Genomic DNA, 19,683 nt, shown 5'->3' on the forward strand with positions numbered 1-19,683 from the left:
ACAGAACATTTTGGATATTCAGGTACACAGAGAGAAATATGGTTGCAAAAAATCAGTTCAACTAGTTTTAGCTGGACACAGACGACAGAAAAGACGTCAGGATTAGCTAACCAGAAAGGGAGTTCCATGTTCACTCGATTCAATGACTTTCTCAAGCTTTCAGTGACACACACAAACGTAAAATTACTACAGTCACCAAACTTCCTTTTCCCAGGCACACACCGCATTGCATGCGCTTTTATGTCTTTGTAAACTATTGTCTATTCATCCTATAAATAACTTCCGAGTGTGGGTCAAGAATGTAATGTTTCAAAAGGCTAAGCCATACTACACATACAAATACAAATTCAATATGAATTTACATAATGCCATTCCTCAGGGGCTTATCATGCTCTCCACATGTGAAATGACTTTATGTAGCTGCCTGTAATGTCTCGCTCTCAGTGCTAATGCTAACACCTTCAGCACATTTAGGACTTGAGGTTTTTTAAATCGCCGTACAATGAAAAACACAGCTAATGCTAATCTGGTTGAAGGTGTTGCTATCATGTGGCCTGAGTCAGAAATCCCCTCAGTCATACACTGAAGGGTTCACTATTGTCTTCTCACAAAGAGACCATCTCTAACAAAACATTTTTTGGTGTTACCAAAATGCTACCATGGTATTTTGATAAATGATGGTAATACACAATAGTGCTACACAGGTACTTAATGGTTATGTTGAGGTTCATGGTGCAGCATTAGGCCTCTGATCAACAAGCACTTTTCAAGGTTCATTTCGACTGAAGTTTAGATAATGGCTGGAGTCTAGTTGTATTACAATGTTTTTACCCTCAAGCACTTCATTTATGTGTATAACTGAGAACCGAGTGTCTACGCCAACGCAAAGTACCTTACAGTTAAGAGAGGTTGTTATTACACTATCAAGGAAATATTGCTTCCATCTAGTAATACTCTCTTTTTACAGTTAGTCCAGCAAAAGTGATTCATTATTTTCACACAGATTTTATTGGCCTCTTTTAGGCAAAGTTTTTCTCTAGAAAGCCACTCATATGAATCAAAGCAGTCATTTTCCGTAAGCCAAGAGTTAACCTGCCTGATCAGGTTGTTCTTGCATGAGTGATCCACATTTTTACCATGACATCACAGTTCCCTCCTACATTGAGGTCCATGATCAAGCCTGATTCAGAGAGAAGAGAGGTGAAGAAAAGTGTTTGGACCCGCTCCCTCTGTCCAGATTTGTGCTGTAGTTATTCTTCTCTCATTGTTTCTGCAGCTGGAGCTGTGTGTGTTTTTTTTGCTTTGCTTAAGAGGTCAGATTGAAGCCTTCAGGGCAACAGCTGATGGATAAAGATCACACGAAAAATTATACCAATTATACCTCATCTGCTCATATGGCTGCTCGTACTCTCTCTCATTATTCCGTGGAAAATAAACACACCGATTCTTTTTTATATGTGTTTAATAAATGAGTTAGTAAGAAAACAGTCGGTGTTCCTGTTGTTTCTCAGTCTCACCCAGCGGAGGAGGGCTGCGGGGGGGCAGATTATGTCTATATACTGTAATTAAATTTCATTATGTGGTTTTCCTGACATCAGGAACAAGCACCCACTTATTTTGACCCAAAGAGCTGCCTTTCCTTATTTTACATAACACCGATTAGTTTATTCATCCTTCTGCCTCTCTCATTCTCTATCTTGGATGGAAATGCTCTATTGTAGCATTTTATTGCAGCATGGGACCAATTCTGTATTCTGACTCTGTTATAGTGCTTATGTGGGTGCAGATGTGGCTTTAGCATAGAGGTTACTGTCTCATAAGGCAATGTGCTGATGAGCTTGTCATGAGGTACAAACACGCAGCCGTGTCCTCTATAACAATTCACAGCGATTTCTCTCTCAACAAAAAATTCTCAGAGGCATTGAGGATAGATAAATATTTCAATAAAACATAAATAAATAATAACAAAAAGCGAAAGTTGGGTGTTAAAACATGTTGTTGCGGTTTGGTTTGGATGCTCTTGTATGCAGAAAGGAAAGACATACTACTGAGGTACCATATACTGAATTGAACATCCAGTAGTGAAAGTAGTTGAAATGGACTTCTTGACCAGAACTAGTAAACAAGAAATCATGAAGTCAAGAAGTCAAGAGTTTTTGGAGGGTTCCTCTGCTCTGTGAGATTGTGAACATCCGTTGGAAAAAAGCAGAAATAAACTTCTGCCGTCTTTCGCTTGCTTTTCTCACATGGTGAGGATTTCTAGATGTCATCTAACGCAACAAACAAACCTCTGCCAGTCTTCTGGCATTTAAATTCTGAAATTAAAATACATTTAAAAGTCTTAGATTTGTTTTGCAACACGTAAATCTACATTAAAGCGCGAGTTTAACATCCTGGTTTGTGTTTTAAGCCTGGGTGAACAATGGTGGAACGTATAACCAAGTGTGCTTGCTAGAGGAATGTGTGGTCTATTTGTTTTACTCTAAAGAAAAACTGTGCTCGTAGATCATTCACCTCAAAATGGCCAAATGGCCAATGCCTATCCGACAGAGCAGCCTCTCAGTGCGCTTCAGCTCTCCTTTGGCCCAGGCGCTGATGGATATTTCACCCAGCAGATGGATTTCGTCATTATGCTGCACTGTTTATCCACACAAACATGATCTGAAAAAGTGTGAAATTGGCTTGGAGAGATTTGGGACGCTGCTGGCCTCGTAACATAGAACAATACTTCCATCTACTGGTGAAAGTGTAGAGTTTGTGTTCACCTTTATGTTCTTTGAGGAGATTTTGAGGTTCTTCAGCCTTGCAGTGTTTGTACTGTATGTGTGGTGTTTGCAAAATGTTTGAACAGAAAATGTGTTTTAGAACATATATAACTTTCGGATGTGTGGTAGATAAAGAGTTTATGAGTTCCTTATTAGATAGGGAGCCGTTATCAACGAAATGATGCAAGGACAGCGGACGAAAGAGGAAACCTGTTGGAACAGGAATTAACCTTTACATGCTCTGATTATTCAGTTCATTCAATGCATTGTACGCAGAAAGACAGAGAGAAATGTGTGAGTGTTAAGATGTGCTTTTTTTGCTTTTAAATTGTTTCAGACCCATAATGTTGAAATCCTCTCTGATCTGCTAGCTGTATGTGATTTTGAAACATGCTGAATTGGGATGAATAATGGGTCCTCTCAGGACAGTTGTTGGGGAGGATTGCCACGCGCTGACTTGCAGTAGGGGATTTGGAAAGGAAGATCCAGGGTCTCCAGCTCTCATTCGACACACTGCACAGGGTTAGGAGAGGTCAAACAAGCTCTACAGCCAAAACCTACTCTATTGAGAAAGAAAGGAAGAAAGTAAAGTTAAAATAAAATGGTTAAAAGAAAACTTCTAAAGGCTTTTAAAATCTGTGGTAGATTTAAGTGCAGGTTTCGTTTATCTAAGCTAAAATACTTGATTGCTTACACTACTTTTGAAAAATCTTGAGTCATTAGATTTTTCTAAGGAAATTAATACTTTTATTTAGCGGGGATGCATTAAAAACAGCACCAAATCATTATATGTGACCCTGGACCACAAAACCAGTCTTAGTTAAGTAACACAGGTATATCTGTAGTAATAGCCAAAAATACACTGTATAGGACAAAATTATCCATTTTTCTTTTATGCCAAAAATCATTAGGATATTAAGTATCATATTCCATAAGATATTTTGAAACTTTCCTACTGTAAATATATCAAAACTTAACTTAATTTAAGATTAGTAATATGCATTGCTAAGAACTTCTTTTGGACAACTTTAAAGGTGATTTTTTCAATATTTTGATTTTTTTGCACCCTCAGATTCCAGATTTTCAAATATTTGTATCTCGCTCAAATATTGTCCTATCCTAACAAATCTCATATGTATAAATAACAAAAAAAAAAGACACTTATGACTGGTTTTGTGGTCCAGGGTCACATATTAGAATAATTTCTGAAGGAACATGTGACACTGAAGACTGGAGTAAGGGCTGTTGAAAATTCAGCTTTGGCATCACAGGAATAAATGGCATTTTAGAATATATTAAAATATGTTAGAAAATAGTTATTTTAAATGGTAATAATGTTTCACAGTATTACTGGTTTTATTGTATTTTAATTAAATAAATGTAGCCTGGGTGAGCATAAACTTCTTTCAAAAACATCAACCTCACACGTTTGAACAATAACGTTACATATAATGTTACAAGGCCACATATATATTTGTATTTTTCAGTGTTTTTCAATGAACACAAAAAACAAACAAACAAACAATTCCAAACTTGAACTTCCAAATTGCAGTTTAAATGCGGTTTCAAATGATCCCAAATGTGGTTGTAAACCCTCCTAGCTGAGGAAGAAGGGTCTTTTCTATCGAAACGATCAGTTATTTTCATAAAATAATACAATTTATATACTTTTTAATGTTGAACGCTTGTCTGGTCTTACTCTCCGTGAACTCTGTGTATTCTAGCTCAAGACAGTTAGGGTATGTCGAAAAACTCCAATCGTATTTTCTCCCTCAACTTCAAAATCGCTCTATATCGCTGTTTTACCTTTTTCATTAAGGGTTTTTGATCTTCTTTGCATGTTCACTTTGCAAAGACTGTGTCGGAACTTCTGCAGCGATGCAGGATGATTTTGAAATGATTTTTGAAGTTAGGGTTAGGGAGAGGGAGAAAATACGGTAAGAGTTTTTCAACATATCCTAACTGTCTTAAACTAGAATACACAGAGTTCAGGGAGAGTAAGACCAAACAAGCGTTTGACATTAAAAAGTATATAAATTGTATTAATTTGATTAAAATAACCGATCGTTTCGCTAGATAAATTTTACCAGTCTTAATTCAGTAACACAGGTATATCTGTAGTAATAGCCAAAAATACACTGTATAGGTCAAAATTATCAATTTTTCTTTTATGCCAAAAATCATTAGGATATTTAGTATCATATTCCATAATATATTTTGAAAATTTCCTACTGTAAATATATCAAAACTTAATTTTTGATTAGTAATATGCATTGCTAAGAACTTCTTTTGGACAACTTTAAAGGTGATTTTTTCAATATTTTGATTTTTCCACCCTCAGATTCCAGATTTTCAAATAGTTGTATCTTGCTCAAATATTGTCCTATCCTAACAAATCTCATATGTATAAATAATAAAAAAAAAGTTTTGTGGTCCAGGGTCACATACTAGAATGATTTCTGAAGGAACATGTGACACTGAAGACTGGAATAATGGCTGTTGAAAATTCAGCTTTGGCATCACAGGAATAAATGGCATTTTAGAAGATATTAAAATAGGTTAGCAAACAGTTATTTTAAATGGTAATAATGTTTCACAGTATTACTGTTTTTATTGTATTTTAATTAAATAAATGTAGCCTGGGTGAGCATAAACTTCTTTTAAAAACATCAACCGCGCACTTTTGAACAATAATGTTACATATAATGTTACAAGGCCACATATATATTTGATTTTTCAGTGTTTTTCAATGACCACAAAAACCAAATAAACAAACAATTCTTCGAAAACATCAGATGAATGAATGAATGAATATTATTTTAGATCCCTGTTGAAAAAAACAGCATATGCTGGTTAGGAAGGTTTTGATGCTGGTTTAAGCTGGTCCTTAGCTGGTCAAGGACCAGCATAAACCAGCAAAGCACAAGCTTAACCCAGCATCAAAACCTACTTACCAGCATATTCTGTTTTTTCCAACAGGGATGCTGCTTGGGCACTAAATGAGAGAAAATGATGGCAAAAAGATGAAACTCCCCCCTCAGATTTTTAGGTTCCTAAGAGAGGATGCAGAAGAGGGACTACAGACTTTTCTCATACACCACATGGGAAGAGTGCCTTTTAATACTGTTAAAGATTAGACATGGGCTCTCCTGAAGGAGTTTATCTGTAACAAGATCAAATACACTTGGTTTTGATTTATGGGTTATTCTGTGGCGGAAACCTCAGATAGCGAAAACAGATGACTGGATGCCGACCATTTGACATTCAGTATCTCCCTTGCAGAGTGAAAAAGATTTCTGTCAGGCTCGTTTTCAAATACAGTGCGTTGTTGGACCCACAGGGTGGCGCTCCCATCTTTTCGACGACAGTTTTCTTACGACTTTCTCTTACGCTTTACGGCAGCGATTCCACATGGTCGCTCGTGTTGTGAGCTCGCCGGAGTTTTAAATCAGATCGGAATTGGCATTTAACTTCAAGTGTAGCCCAAAAACATTAAAACATGGGAAAGACTAAAAACAACAAATTCAAGCGGCCGTCGTTTTCGCCCGATGGTCTTTCAGCAGCTCCTGTTAAACAGACTGGTGAAGAATCAGAAGATGAAGACTCTCCGGCAGCGGAGCTACTCGATAAAGTAAGCTGCCACTGCTGTGACAACTCTACATACTTGTAGTAGATTAAGTTTATGAATCTGAATATCTGAAAATGCTCAGATAAAAACAATATCGGAGTAAAAACAAAAAATGGCGTGTGTAATGTGTCAGCTCTTTCACTGATGGGATGTTGGCATGTTAAATGAAGCGAGTCAGCAAACCTTTACGGCTGAACGGACTGATGCAGCTGTCAAGTAAACGAGACTCGGCTCTCCAGTCTTAAACCAGACAGTTTTTTTTCCCTAAAGGTTCAAATATATCTGTTTTTGTAGGTGACTCCTCTTTATGCGTGTGTTCAGTTGCAGAGTCCATCAGCTGATGTGCGGGAGTACGCGTGTGCCAGTATCTCTCGTGTTGTACAGCAGAGTCAGACGATCCCAGGATTCCTCCAGAGAGATGCAGTCAGGAAAATAGGACCTTTACTGCTGGATCGCAGTCTGGCGGTCAGAGAGACTGCTGCTGGAGCACTCAGGTACACACACACATGTCTGGTTTATTATCTTCGTGGGGACTCTCCATAGGCGCAATGGTTTGTATACTGTCCACACTGTATTTTCTATCCCCTTGCCCTAACCCTACCCCTAAACCTAACCCTTACAGAAAACTTTCTGCATTTTTACTTTCTCAAAAAATCTCATTCTGTATGATTTATAAGCTTTTGTACCCATGGGGACCTCAATTTAGGTCCCCATCGTGACACGAGTCCCCATTAGTATGTGTGTATTCAGGTTTAAGTCCCCACCAGGATATATAAACCAAAAGCGCGCACACACACACAAACTCTCAGTGACTCCCAGGTGACACTGACATACTAAACCTGAGCTGTACTACGCATCCAGCCACCAAGGCACTGAAAGACACAGAAACTCTGTCACACAGACTGTGCATTTATTACATAGAAAAGATAAGCGGTAATTATATAAATTTTAATTATTTGATATTATTTTCCTCTGCAGTAGTTTGTCTAATGAACAGCTTAGTGTATTACATGTTTGCTTTTAAATTAAACCGCTGTCTGATATAAGACTCCTCTGCATTGGGTTTATTTTGTAAAAGTTACCCTTAAAGGAGAAGTCAACTTCCAGAACAGCAATTTACAAATAATGTACTCACCCTCTTGTCATCCAAGATGTCATGTCTTTCTTTCTTCAGTCGTAAAGAAATTGTGGAAAGGAAAACATTTCAGGATTTTTCTCCATATAATGGACTGATATGGTGCCCCGAGCTTGAACTTCCAAATTGCAGTTTAAATGCGGTTTCAAACGATCCCAAATGCAGTTGTAAACGATCCCAGCCGAGGAAGAAGGGTCTTATCTATCGAAACGATCTGTTATTTTCATAAAATAATAAAATTTATATACTTTTTAATGCCGAACGCTTGTCTGGTCTGACTCTCTGTGAACTCTATAATACTGTGTATTCTAGCTCAAGACAGTTAGGGTATGTCGAAAAATTCAGACTGTATTTTCTTCCTCAACTTCAAAATCGCCCTATATAACTGTTTTACCTTTTTTTGTTAAGGGTGTTTAGTCTTCTTTGCATGTTCACTTTGCAAAGACTGGGTCGGAACTTCTGCAGCGATGCAGGATGATTTTGAAATGATTTTTGAAGTTAGGGTTAGGGAGAGGGAGAAAATACGGTAAGAGTTTTTTGACATATCCTAACTGTCTTAAACTAGAATACACAGAGTTCAGGGAGAGTAAGACCAGACAAGCGTTTGACATTAAAAAGTATATAAATTGTATTAATTTGATTAAAATAACTGATCGTTTCGCTAGATAATACCCTTCTTCCTCAGGTGGGATCGTTTGAAGCCGCATTTAAACTGCATTTTGGAAGTTCAAAATCGGAGCACCATATCAGTGCAGTATATGGAGAAAAATGCAGAAATGTTTTCCTCAAAAAACATAATTTCCTTACAACTGAAGAAAGAAAGACATGAACATCTTGGATGACAAGGGGGTGAGTATATTTTATGTGAATCTTTGTTTTCGAGGTGGACTTCTCCTTTAATTTTCGTCTGTGTCTGTGTTGCAGGAATCTTAGTGCCTGTGGAGGCCCTGAAGTATGTGAGGACATGGTGAGACAGGATGCACTGACTCCTCTGTCTGCTCTTCTGAGGGAGGTACGAATGCTGGATCAATTCAGTTCAAAAAGCTTTATTGGCATAGTAGTCTTTAACTTGGATTTTCAACATGATTTTTAATGTAAAACATAATAAAGGGAAGGTCACAAAATGTCTTTGGTCACTGCAACACTCATGATGTGTCATCATGCTCTGTGGTGTCTGTTTAAAAAACATAAATGTAACATATGGCTAATAATAATAAATCCAAAATGTACAAATATACAATTCACATTGTTGTAACGTTGCAAAGCTGTAGCTTTTGAATTTGTGTTTTTTATTTATTTTAGCTGAGAGCACACACACACGATGTATCCATTTTTTATTGGTCTTAATTGATACAGTAGTTGATATTTGGTATTAACTGATACGAATTTGCAGGGTAGAGTTCAGTTTGGAATGCAGTGAAATGTGAAACTTCGCATGAGCTTGTGTTTTCAGACTTTAGCATTTGCATGTGTATGAATGGATGTCAACGGAATGGAAAGCGTAGTGTGACCACCCCTTAAAACATAGGCTAAAATATAGGTCATTTTAGTCAGGCCACTTAATTCATTGACTGTGTAGAAGAATTGTATGTCATTCTTTTTGCTTTTATCTTTTGTCACTTTGCAGGCCTATATTTCTTCAGTAATGCAATTAGCATGGCTGTACTGCTCATTCACTTGCAAAATAGTCTTTTTTGCAAGATTGTGAATCATAATCCTGCCTGAAAACAAAACAATATGACATTTTTACCATATTGTCCACCCCTAGTGAGAAGGAGAAAAAGAAAAGTTTTTTTTGACAAATGTCTCTTGTGTGTGTTTGTGGAGAGCAGTGCTGTGCTGGCTTTGACGTGAGCTCCTCTCCTGCTGTCAAAGGACAGAAACACACAGTGGAAGACGTCGCCAATGAGGCTGTAAACTTGCTTTGGAACCTCTGGTAAGTTTGAGTTCAAACTGACTTCAGGATCCTTGGGATCCTTGAAGTGAGCGGTCAAGACAGATTGTCGTTTACACTTAAAAAGTGTATTAACAAATGTTACAAATGCCTTTGAGTGTCATAAACTGTTCCTGTGACCAGCACATCATTATGCTTTATATATTGTCAGTAGATTGCAGGCTGAAGATTAGGCCAAAATATGAGACGAATCAGTTGTTTGATTAAGTTAAAAACAGTTAAAACATTTAGTGATGGCTTTTTTTTTAATACCTTGCATATATTTACAATAAAAACAATGTTCGGAGAATTATGTCGTGAACAGTCAAAGTGTGTTCAATAAGATGACATGGTTGCAGTTTTGTATGATCTGAGTTTCTGTCTGTTTTCTTTGTGGATGTGTAGTGAGAGCAGCAGCACAGCTGTGTCTGTGTTTAACAAGGCTGGACTTCTAGATGTTCTTCTACGCTGTCTACAGAGACATCCTCAGAATATGGAGCTGGGAATATCAGCAGGTGACAACAGTTATAGACACACATATACCACTGCCATTCAAAAGTTTGGGGGTCAGCAAGTTTTTCTTTTCAAAGAAATACTTATTCAACAAGGATATGTTAAATTAATTAAAATGATAAATACATTTACAAATTATAACATTATAATGCAGTGTTTTCCCTGCTATTATATTAGGGGGGCGGCCTGCCCCCCCTTGAAGGTCATGTTAATTTTATTTTCTGTATAGTGTCTGATCACTACAAAAGTCATTTAAGGTTACCTTTCCTATAGAACAGGTCTACACCTTGTTCTTTTATTAAACAAACTAAATGGTGGTTATGTTATTTATCTTATTTACACGACAGCATGTCATTTCTGTCTCTACATGGACACGCATCTACAATTTCTCCTCTGCGAAAACACGGGCGAGTCCATTCATAAAAACGGATTTACTCTATGGCACGGAATGCCACGGAATTCGTCCTTTTTTAGATGTCTGTGAATATTAAAACGCAAAAAGACGGTTTAGATATGAATCCTGTGTGTTCCGCTTGGCTCTGTATGTATGAATGGCGGAAACACGGTTTTGTTTACTACTACAGAAATGCTAGAAAGACTCGCTGTGATTTTCGGCCTCTGCGTCTCATCATATGACAACATGAACACATGAACTTAATCTCCAGAGCTGATGTGAGAGTCATTTCATGTGAATTTTACCATTTTACTTGAGAAAACTAGCATATCTTATCATATCTCAGAAATTTCATGGCAACCTGTTAATATAACCTGTTAAAATAAAATAACTCTTGTATTTCCTTTGTACAGTATAATGGACGTCTTTATATATTAATATTTCTGGCTAATTTAAATGAAACAATTAAATGATAAAAATAAATATTACAACCAGATTAACCACTTAATTGTAGAAAAATTTTACAATTATTATTAAAACTTTTTTTAATAGAATATTCACACAATTTTTTTTTCCATGTATTAATTTTAACAGTAAACCTCCGTTTGTTTGCCCAAAAATAAAAAGGTTTCATTTTCATTTGATTAAAAATAAATAAACGTTTAATGCATTTGATTATCAGAAAAATCAAACACACAAATTTCTAAAAACAAACAAAAAAAAAAAAACAACAAACAAACAAAAAGATTGTAGGGCCCTTTTGTTCAAAATGTTGGACTTTCTTTAATAAATGTTTTTGTTATTATACAGAGAGTAAAGTACCGAAAAAAAGTACTGTTGGGTACCGGCACCCCTGCCCCATCTATCCCCCAAGTAGCCCCCCCACAGCTTGAACCTAGGGGAAAAACACTGTAATGTTACAAAAGATTGCTGTTTCAAATAAATAAAGTTCTTTTCAACATTTGTCAAAGATTAGCATATTAGACAGATTTCTGTAGGATAACGTGACACTGAAGTCTTGAGTAATGATGCTGAAAATTCAGCTTTACCCTGGAATACATCACATTTTAAAGTATTTTCTAGTAGAGAATATATATATATATATATATATATATATATATACACATACACACATTTTATTCCCAAATAGACACAGATATTTCTTTACAGATTTTCATTTATTTATTTATTTTTTTTATTTTCACACTCCTTTATTTGGGCACTTTGTAGTAGTAATTGCTGTTGTTTGTATGTGTGATTTTTGTCTGTTTAGCCCATTGCTTACACACAGTAACAGAAGAGAATGCAGAGCTGGTGCGCAGTGTGAATGCAGCAGTATTTGGGGTCTTGGAAAACATTCTCTCCTCCACGCACACCAGTATGGAATACACTCTTCTGCGAACCCTGGCTGCAGGTAAAAAAGAAAAACACATATGACCCTGGACATGTAATAAATGCATTTACTACATCCACTAGTTGAGTTGATACAATGCTTATAATTAGCGAGTTAATTTGTAACTTATTTATTTTGCTTTGTGAATGGGTAGTAGAGACTTACTGCATTGTTAAAATAAAGCTAATGAATGTTTTGCATGGTTAATAGTTGTTTGTTTTTTTCTATGTCCTTCAGGCTCCTTATGGAATCTAAAAAATGGTCTGTCTTCAGCACAGCAGTCTCAGACACTGACTGCGCTGGCCACCACTCTCTCACACAGCCTCAGTCTGGATGCAGGAGAGCTCATTCCAGAGCTGTGGCGTGCTGAATCTGCCCGTCTGTCTAAAGAGACAACATCTGCAGCAGAGTCAGATCACACAGACGAACGACCCGGAGGTCACGAGGCTGAAGAGATGGAGGAGGACGTGAGAGATGAGAAGATGAATGGAAGAAAATCTAATGGAAAAATGTCAAAAACAAAAAATGACATCTCAGATCTGTTGCCTGTAAGTTAAAAGCTGTTCTGTCTGGTATTGTTTTGGGTGGAAAAAATAGGAAACGTTTTGCACCTTTTTTTTTTTTTTTTTTTTTTTTTTTTTTTTTTTTTTGAATGTTTATGTTAAAGGGATGGTTCACCCAAAATTTACAATTCTGTCATTAATTACTCACCGTCATGTCGTTCCAAACCCATAAGACCTTTGTTCATCTTCAGAACACAAATTAAGATATTTTTGATAAAGTCCAAGAGCTTTCTGATCCTGCATAGAAACTGACAACTGACACATTTGAGGTCCAGAAAGGCAGTAAAGACATCGATAAAATAGTCCATGTGACATTAGTGGTTTAACTGTAATGTTATGAAGCTATGAGAATACTTTTTCTGCACAAAGAAAAAAAAAAAAAACTTTATTCAACAATTTCTTCTCTTCTGTGTCAGTCTTCGATGTGCGTTCACGACAGTACCATGACGCATGCATGTGGTGCTGCTGATGAAGGAATCAGCGTCTCTTAGTTCATCGTCTGTATATTATGGTTCAAATAAGGCTGGGGAAACAACTGCAAGTCATCCGTTGTGTTGAAATCTTCAGACATGTTTACAAAGACTGTTATGTACGGTGTGCATCTATTTTAACAATAGACACAGAGCGACACGCGTCATAATCTGAAAACCATCCACCCCTCTCCACTGACTTTTATTGCAGGAAGCTGCTTTCTTGTCATTACAGACTTATATCAGACAACAGAACAATGTCTAAAAGCTGCTATTTGACAAGGTGTACAGTAAACAAGATAAAAAAAAAAAAAACAGAACTACATTTTTATAAACTGTCGACCCCTACCCCCCCCAAAAAAAAGCAAGCGTTTAAGCACACAGAAGTACAGTGCAGCATGTCTTACTACTCTTGAGAACTACATCCACAGGAAGGAAGCATAATCGGAGACAGGAAACATTATTTTTAACCATGTCAAAGGATTATTTCACCACCGTATGGGAAACCTGAGGAGGAGATACATTAAAAAATTTAATTTTTATTGGTCTCCGTGCTCATTTTCCTTACCTTCCTGTTGTTGGAAAAATGATCCAACTGAATGGGCGAACATGAAATAGTTTATAATTTCATCAATAATATCTTAATACGTGTTCCAAAGATGAACATAAGTCTTACAGGTTTGGAACAATATGAGGGCGAGTAATTAATGACAGAATTTTCATTTTACCTTTAAAGGCATAGTTCACCCAAAAATGAAAATTCCATGATCATTTACTCACTCTCATGTCATTCCTTAACAAAGTTGGTCATTTAGATTTGGAACAACATGATGATGATTAAATGATGCCAGAATTTAGTTTTGGGTGTATTATCTAAAAACATTAACTACAACAACAAAAAAAGAAGCACTTATATTATTATGACAGGTTTGTGTACATACGGAGATCATAGATAAATTCTTATAGATCATCTCCGCTATGTTCCTCAACATGAAGGCTATGGCATACCTCCTGCACTTTTTCTGAACTCTTCTTCCCCTTTAAACCATGTCAACCTAAGTGATAGCACATCTGTCCCTCAGAGCCAGATGGTTCTCGCTCTCTCTAAACACAGAATGACTGCCCCTACTTACATATGAGTGTGCAGGGCTGCCGTACCCTCTCTGAGCTCCTGTCTAACCTACCCATAGGGTGTCCTGAACGTTGTCCTCTTTGAAAGTTCAGGGTGAGATTTGATACAGAGCCTCATATTTGTGGCCCAGTTTACATCTGTAACCAAAGCAAACCATGTTTAAAATCTTCACGTTGCTGTGAGTTGTCAATTATCAATATTCAATTAAACTGTCTTAAATCAGTTTAACCATCACTATATATGTACAAATGATCAAAAGAATTAGTTCTGAGGTTTTGTTGTGTCTGTGGGTTTAAAGAGAGACAGACTGGAGTTGCGAGAGGCCAAAGCACTGCTATCAGCACAGCAGACGTCGCTGGAAATCATCGTCAACATGTGCTGCTCCGATGGTGAGTGAGTGTGTCTGTGTTTATAGCGAGTAGGTGCTTGAGGGAAGACTAGAATATTATAGGCAGTCATCAGGATTTTTTTGTTGCTAATGTGCAAAATTAGAGGAATGATTTCTGTGTTTGTGTCAGAGGAGATGAGACAGAGATAATGTAATGGGATATTGACTCTGTGCTTGTGTGTGTCTGTAGAGCCCTCAGATGATGAGTGGGAGGAGATGTCCAGCAGCGATGAGAGCGAGATGTGTGCTGATGGGATGTCAGACACTAATTCCAGCTTGTTCTCTCCTCTCTGTCTGTCTGCTGAACTTCACACAACCCTGCTCAACCACAACATACCTCAACAGGTAACACACATTATTGCATAGTCTGCAAAACATACAATGCCACAGTTTTTTTATTTTATTTCAATGTTACAGACCCTTCTGGTTCAGTGGGGAGAGCACAATTCTCACATGCTGTACTCCAGGCCACTTTAGGGTATTTGTAAAACAAGCTAAAATGGGAGTGTTATGGGCATATTTTGGCAGTTAAATGAGGACACTGGTTAGACCTTGTGAAGGATTTGCCTTGTGTTTGCAGATACCGAGAGAGGGTAAGAAAGGTAAGATTTTTAAAGTCTTTTAAAGAAGTCTCTTCTGCTCACCAAGCCTGCATTTATTTGATCTAAAACACAGCAAAAACAGTAAAATTTTGAAATATTTTTACTATTACTATATTTTTACTACTACTATTTATATTCAAATGGAAAGCAGTTATTTTAAATATTAAAAATATTTCACAATATTACTGATTTTGCTGTATTTTGGTTAAAATAAATGCAAACTTGGTGAGCAGAAGAGAATTCTGTAAAAAAAAAAACACTAAAACATCTTACTATTCAAAAACTTTGGACTGGTAGTGTATATAAATGCTTTTGGTAAAAAAGCTTATGGACCTCAGAGAAAAATCATAAGAAGATGTACAATATGTATGATATGACACCTGAAATACACAAATATGTGTACATATTTGCACACTATTTGCATAAAATACAAAGTATTTATACTGTGTCATAGTGAGGTATGTGTACTGTATTCACTCACTGATTGATTTTTCAGGTCTTAAAGAAGGCAGAGTTCCCCAGTGCTGCTGCCCTTGAGATCTGTAGCAAGGACCCTTGGAAAAACCTCTTGAAAAAGTAAAAAAAAAAAAAAAAAAAAAAAAAAAAATACTAATGATGTTTGTAGTGTAATACAAAGTTGCAAAAACCCAAATCTTATACTCTTGTGCTTTGCTTCTTCTAGGATGCACCGGGTGCAGTGTCGAGCACTGACGTGTCTCCATAATATCCTTTCCTCTATGGATACAGAATCTCTTGGTGGGGCTTCAGGCCTACAGGCCGTGGCTCAGCACCTCTCATCGCTGGTCTTCAGCTCAGCAGGTAAACGTCTCAGTATTGAATAGGGCTGGGTGATGTAATCCGTTTTTATTTTCTGTTTAAATTTAGCCTTATTATGAACACAAAATAATTGCGGTAAAATGCTTGTTGTGCCACATTCCTTTTTGCAGTGATGCTTCCACTTTGTCCTGTGTTACAAGCCGGCATTTTGTCATATGTTAAATAAATATAAAAAAATATATATATAAGTATATAAAATAATACAAATAAATTATACCATAATAAACTATATCAAGTATTTTGTGGTGGTAATTTATGTTTTTATTTGTTTAAGTGTGTGTGTGTGTGTGTGTGAATACATGTAATTATTATTATTTTTTTTAAAATCTTTTTGTATTTGTTTTTTTAGTTTCAAGGAAAAATTAAAAGTTAAAAGACATTTAAAAAAAAAAAAAAGCATGACGTTTTCAAAGTCACAGAGTAATGGTGTTAAATAATAGTAAAATAGATATTGACAAATTATTGTGGGTTTTTTTTTTTTTTTTGCCATAACTAAAGCAATTGTACCGTCTGACATGATGGAAATTACTTTTAATTATTCTGTTTTTAAATTATTGTTCTGTACATTAATTTCTAGAGGCATTAAAGGATGAGGAGTTCCTGGAGGCTGTGACCAGTGCTCTTCGTTCTCTACTGCAGATCATGGCTACCAAAAACATCCCTCAGGTGAGAACCACATTCATTTATCATTTCTATGCTTTAGCAATACATGATTTCAAGCTTTACTTTAATTTTTAACTGTATGTGTTTTATGTGCTGTATTCTGCAGTGCATGACTCCGCACCAGCTAATGAGTTTTTGTGAGGCTGCCACCAGCTGTGAGCTGGTCAGTGTGAGAGTTAATGCTCTGGCCATTCTCGGTATCACAGGAAGCTCTCTTGCCAAAGAGAAAAACACAGCAGAAACTTTACAGGTAATACTGACTGTGGTAGAATTATTTGAATAATATTAGCCATATTTATAGTGCCTTTATTATGCCGACAACAACATTCAGTAATTTTTCCCCTATTTTATGTTATATAGAATGGACTAAAATTATTTGACGTTACTTTTATAATGTGTTAGACTTAATTAAAACTTTTAATTTTGTATTTATTTTATAATTCTTTTTTATTTATTATTAGATTTTTCTTAGAATATATATATGGCTATATTCATATCACATTCTGTAATTTTTATGACTTAAATATAAGATTTACATGTACATTTTTTAAAAATACAATCTTTTATTACGTTAACATCTGAGTATTGTTTTATGTGGTATATTTTTCATCACATAGTCAGTTGTTCAGCTAACTTATTTTTTTTTTTTGCAGTTGATTGGAAATGCATTATTGAATATCGCAATGAAGGACTCAAACCTGGTAGTTTGCGGGGAGGCGCTGGATGCCCTCTTCGACGTGTTTGCGGATGGCGACGAAGCAGAGAAAGCTGGAAAAAATATTAACCTGCTTTCATCTCTCAAAGCCCTTCAGCCAGGGTTCAGGGCTAAGGTTTGTTTAAAGGCAACAAAAAAACTTCACCACAGAAACAAGCGTACTCATGTATCACATTCACACACCCAAACAGTAATATTAAAATCAGATGCTCAAATGCCAAATCTCACACCTTCAAATGCATGTTCAGGCTTGAGCTTGAGGTTCAAGAGCAACTTTTTTTTTTTTTTTGGTCTCTGAGATTGAGATCTGTTGCATAAGCACCGTCTCTGCCTCACAAAGACTGTCCAAAGAAAAGGGCGCTCAAATCCAGCTAAACAGATCTGTTTTGGTTGGCTGATCTAAAATGTTCCACTTTAAAAGTTTTTCAGCTGCTCACAGTCTGACCATTCACAGCACAGCCATTGCTAGGTCTCTGTATTCTAGTATGTTCTTAGGCCTTTAGATGGCAGGCTTTTCACAGTTTGGCCTTTTGTTCCCTCACAGCTGCGAAAAGAAGGCAGAGGAAAATACAGCCCTGATCAGCTTTGTGTTTTGGACAACATAAGGATCAACCTGAAGAGATTCATCAGCTACTTGGAGGACCTGCAGAGAAAATGAGATAGCAGAGATCACTAGCACAATTTCTCTGTAAACATCTCACCTCGTTTTATTTAGCATTTTCTGTCCATACTCCTCTCTGGTTTTCTTTTGATTTTATTGTAATGTGAGAGTGTTTATGTGAGGAAATTAAGATAAAAAATAATGTTTGTAAAACCAAACATATATAAGTGCTTTAATTAAAGCATAAAATATCATAATGGTCTCTTGTTGTGGTTAAGTATTAGGGTGAGCATTTAGATTAAACTGAAAAGGGTGAGTTAATCAATGTCATCCAGTCCCATAACGGATTCTCTTTGAATATTCTGGCTTTTGACCTTCTGGTAAGACTTGTCCTTGTCCTCAGTGAGATCATCTGTAAAATTATGATGGATCATTGCCCAGGGGTTTCTTTATAAAAACTGCTATGTTGCTATGCTTTCCCTCTCACACCCGGTCCATAATAATGCAACAACAACAAATGCCTTTGATGTAACATTTTATGGCCCACTGCGGCAGTAGATTATCAGATTTTTATGAGTTGTATTAGATCCCTCATAAACCTGTCAACGGAGAAAAAAAACTTTGTCCTGTAGATGTTACGTTAATGTTTTGATAACTTAATATGTGTCATATATATATACATATATAATCTAATTTATTCCTGCGATTTCAAAGCTGAATTTTTAGCATCATTACTATTATTCTATTATTATTTTAAATTATTGTTGAAAACAGCTGAGTAGATTTTTTCAGGTTTCTTTTATGAATAGAAATTTCAGAAAAACAGCATTTATCTGAAATAGAAATCTTTTGTAACATTATAAACGTCTTTATCGTCACTTTTAAATAATTTAAAACATCTTTGCTAAATAAAATTATTCATTTCTATAATTTCTTTCCTTACCCAAAAATTATACTGACTCCAAGCTTTTGAATGGTATAGTGTATAATGTTACAAAAACTATATTTCAGATAAATGCTGATCTTTATATTCATCAACGAATTCTGAAAAATAAAAAGATGTACTCAACTTTTCAATATTGATGATAATAATAATAAAAAAAAAATTCTCAAACAACAAATCAGCATATTAGAATGATTTCTGAAAGATCATGCAACGCTGAAGACTGGAGTAATGATGCTGAAAATTTAGCTTTGATCATAGGAATAAATTACATAAAATGTATTCAAATAGCAAGTAGGGTTTTTTTAACAGTAAAAATATTTCATATTAGTTTTAGTTTGTTTTGGATCAAATAAATGCAGGCCTGGTGAGCAGAATAAAAAAATTATCTTACTGTCCAAAAACTTTTGACTGGTAGTGTATATATAAATAAAAAAGAATTAAAAAGTTGAAGTCATTTAGTCATTAATTACTGTTCAAAACCTGAACAACTGACTGGATACTGTATGTGTTTGGCAGAATCACAGACTTAGTCACCATTGACTTACATTGCTTTAAAAAAGATGCAAAGAAAGTGAATAGTGAATCAGGCTGTCTGTTCCTAATATTCTTTTTTGTTCCTAGCATCTTTTGAGTTTCAATGAAGACATACAGATTTGGAACAGCATGAATTATGACAGAATTGTATTTTTAGTTTTGTTTTATTTACATTTTTACTGCACTGTCTCTTTAAGTGGTTAAAAAGAAACTCTGGTCAGAGCTGTCTCACAGTAATAATACTGTTGTTTATATTCTATTCGCGGACTCATTTACCCAGTAATCTAATTTCTGTCATTGCATTACAGAATAATCCAATTAGAAGATAACACCGAGACCCCATGAACTAGATATACGATTCATTGGATTAGCGCCACCTTTTTACAGGGTACGTCTGAAACATGATACGAACGAGAGGTTCATATTACTACAATGTATCAAACCCACTGTTGTTGTTACGTAACAGAAACT

The 19,683-nt window shown here is 35.9% G+C and overlaps 1 protein-coding gene across 1 annotated transcript; it reads left to right on the top strand.

The window, feature by feature from the left end:
• Nucleotides 1-6,124: 6,124 nt before the first annotated feature.
• heatr3 (HEAT repeat containing 3) lies at nucleotides 6,125-19,066 on the top strand. Its single transcript, XM_051116000.1, has 15 exons — nucleotides 6,125-6,396; nucleotides 6,715-6,887; nucleotides 8,453-8,540; nucleotides 9,361-9,464; nucleotides 9,867-9,976; nucleotides 11,642-11,782; nucleotides 11,999-12,309; nucleotides 14,225-14,315; nucleotides 14,505-14,659; nucleotides 15,413-15,492; nucleotides 15,599-15,735; nucleotides 16,331-16,419; nucleotides 16,523-16,666; nucleotides 17,070-17,246; nucleotides 17,676-19,066. Exons 1-15 carry the CDS (start codon nucleotides 6,265-6,267, stop codon nucleotides 17,787-17,789), a joined length of 2,046 nt encoding a protein of 681 aa, XP_050971957.1. The 5' UTR covers nucleotides 6,125-6,264; the 3' UTR covers nucleotides 17,790-19,066.
• The last annotated feature ends 617 nt before the right edge of the window (nucleotides 19,067-19,683 follow it).

Source organism: Labeo rohita, chromosome 7, assembly GCF_022985175.1.
Source record: "Labeo rohita strain BAU-BD-2019 chromosome 7, IGBB_LRoh.1.0, whole genome shotgun sequence".
Taxonomy (NCBI): Eukaryota; Metazoa; Chordata; class Actinopteri; order Cypriniformes; family Cyprinidae; genus Labeo; species Labeo rohita.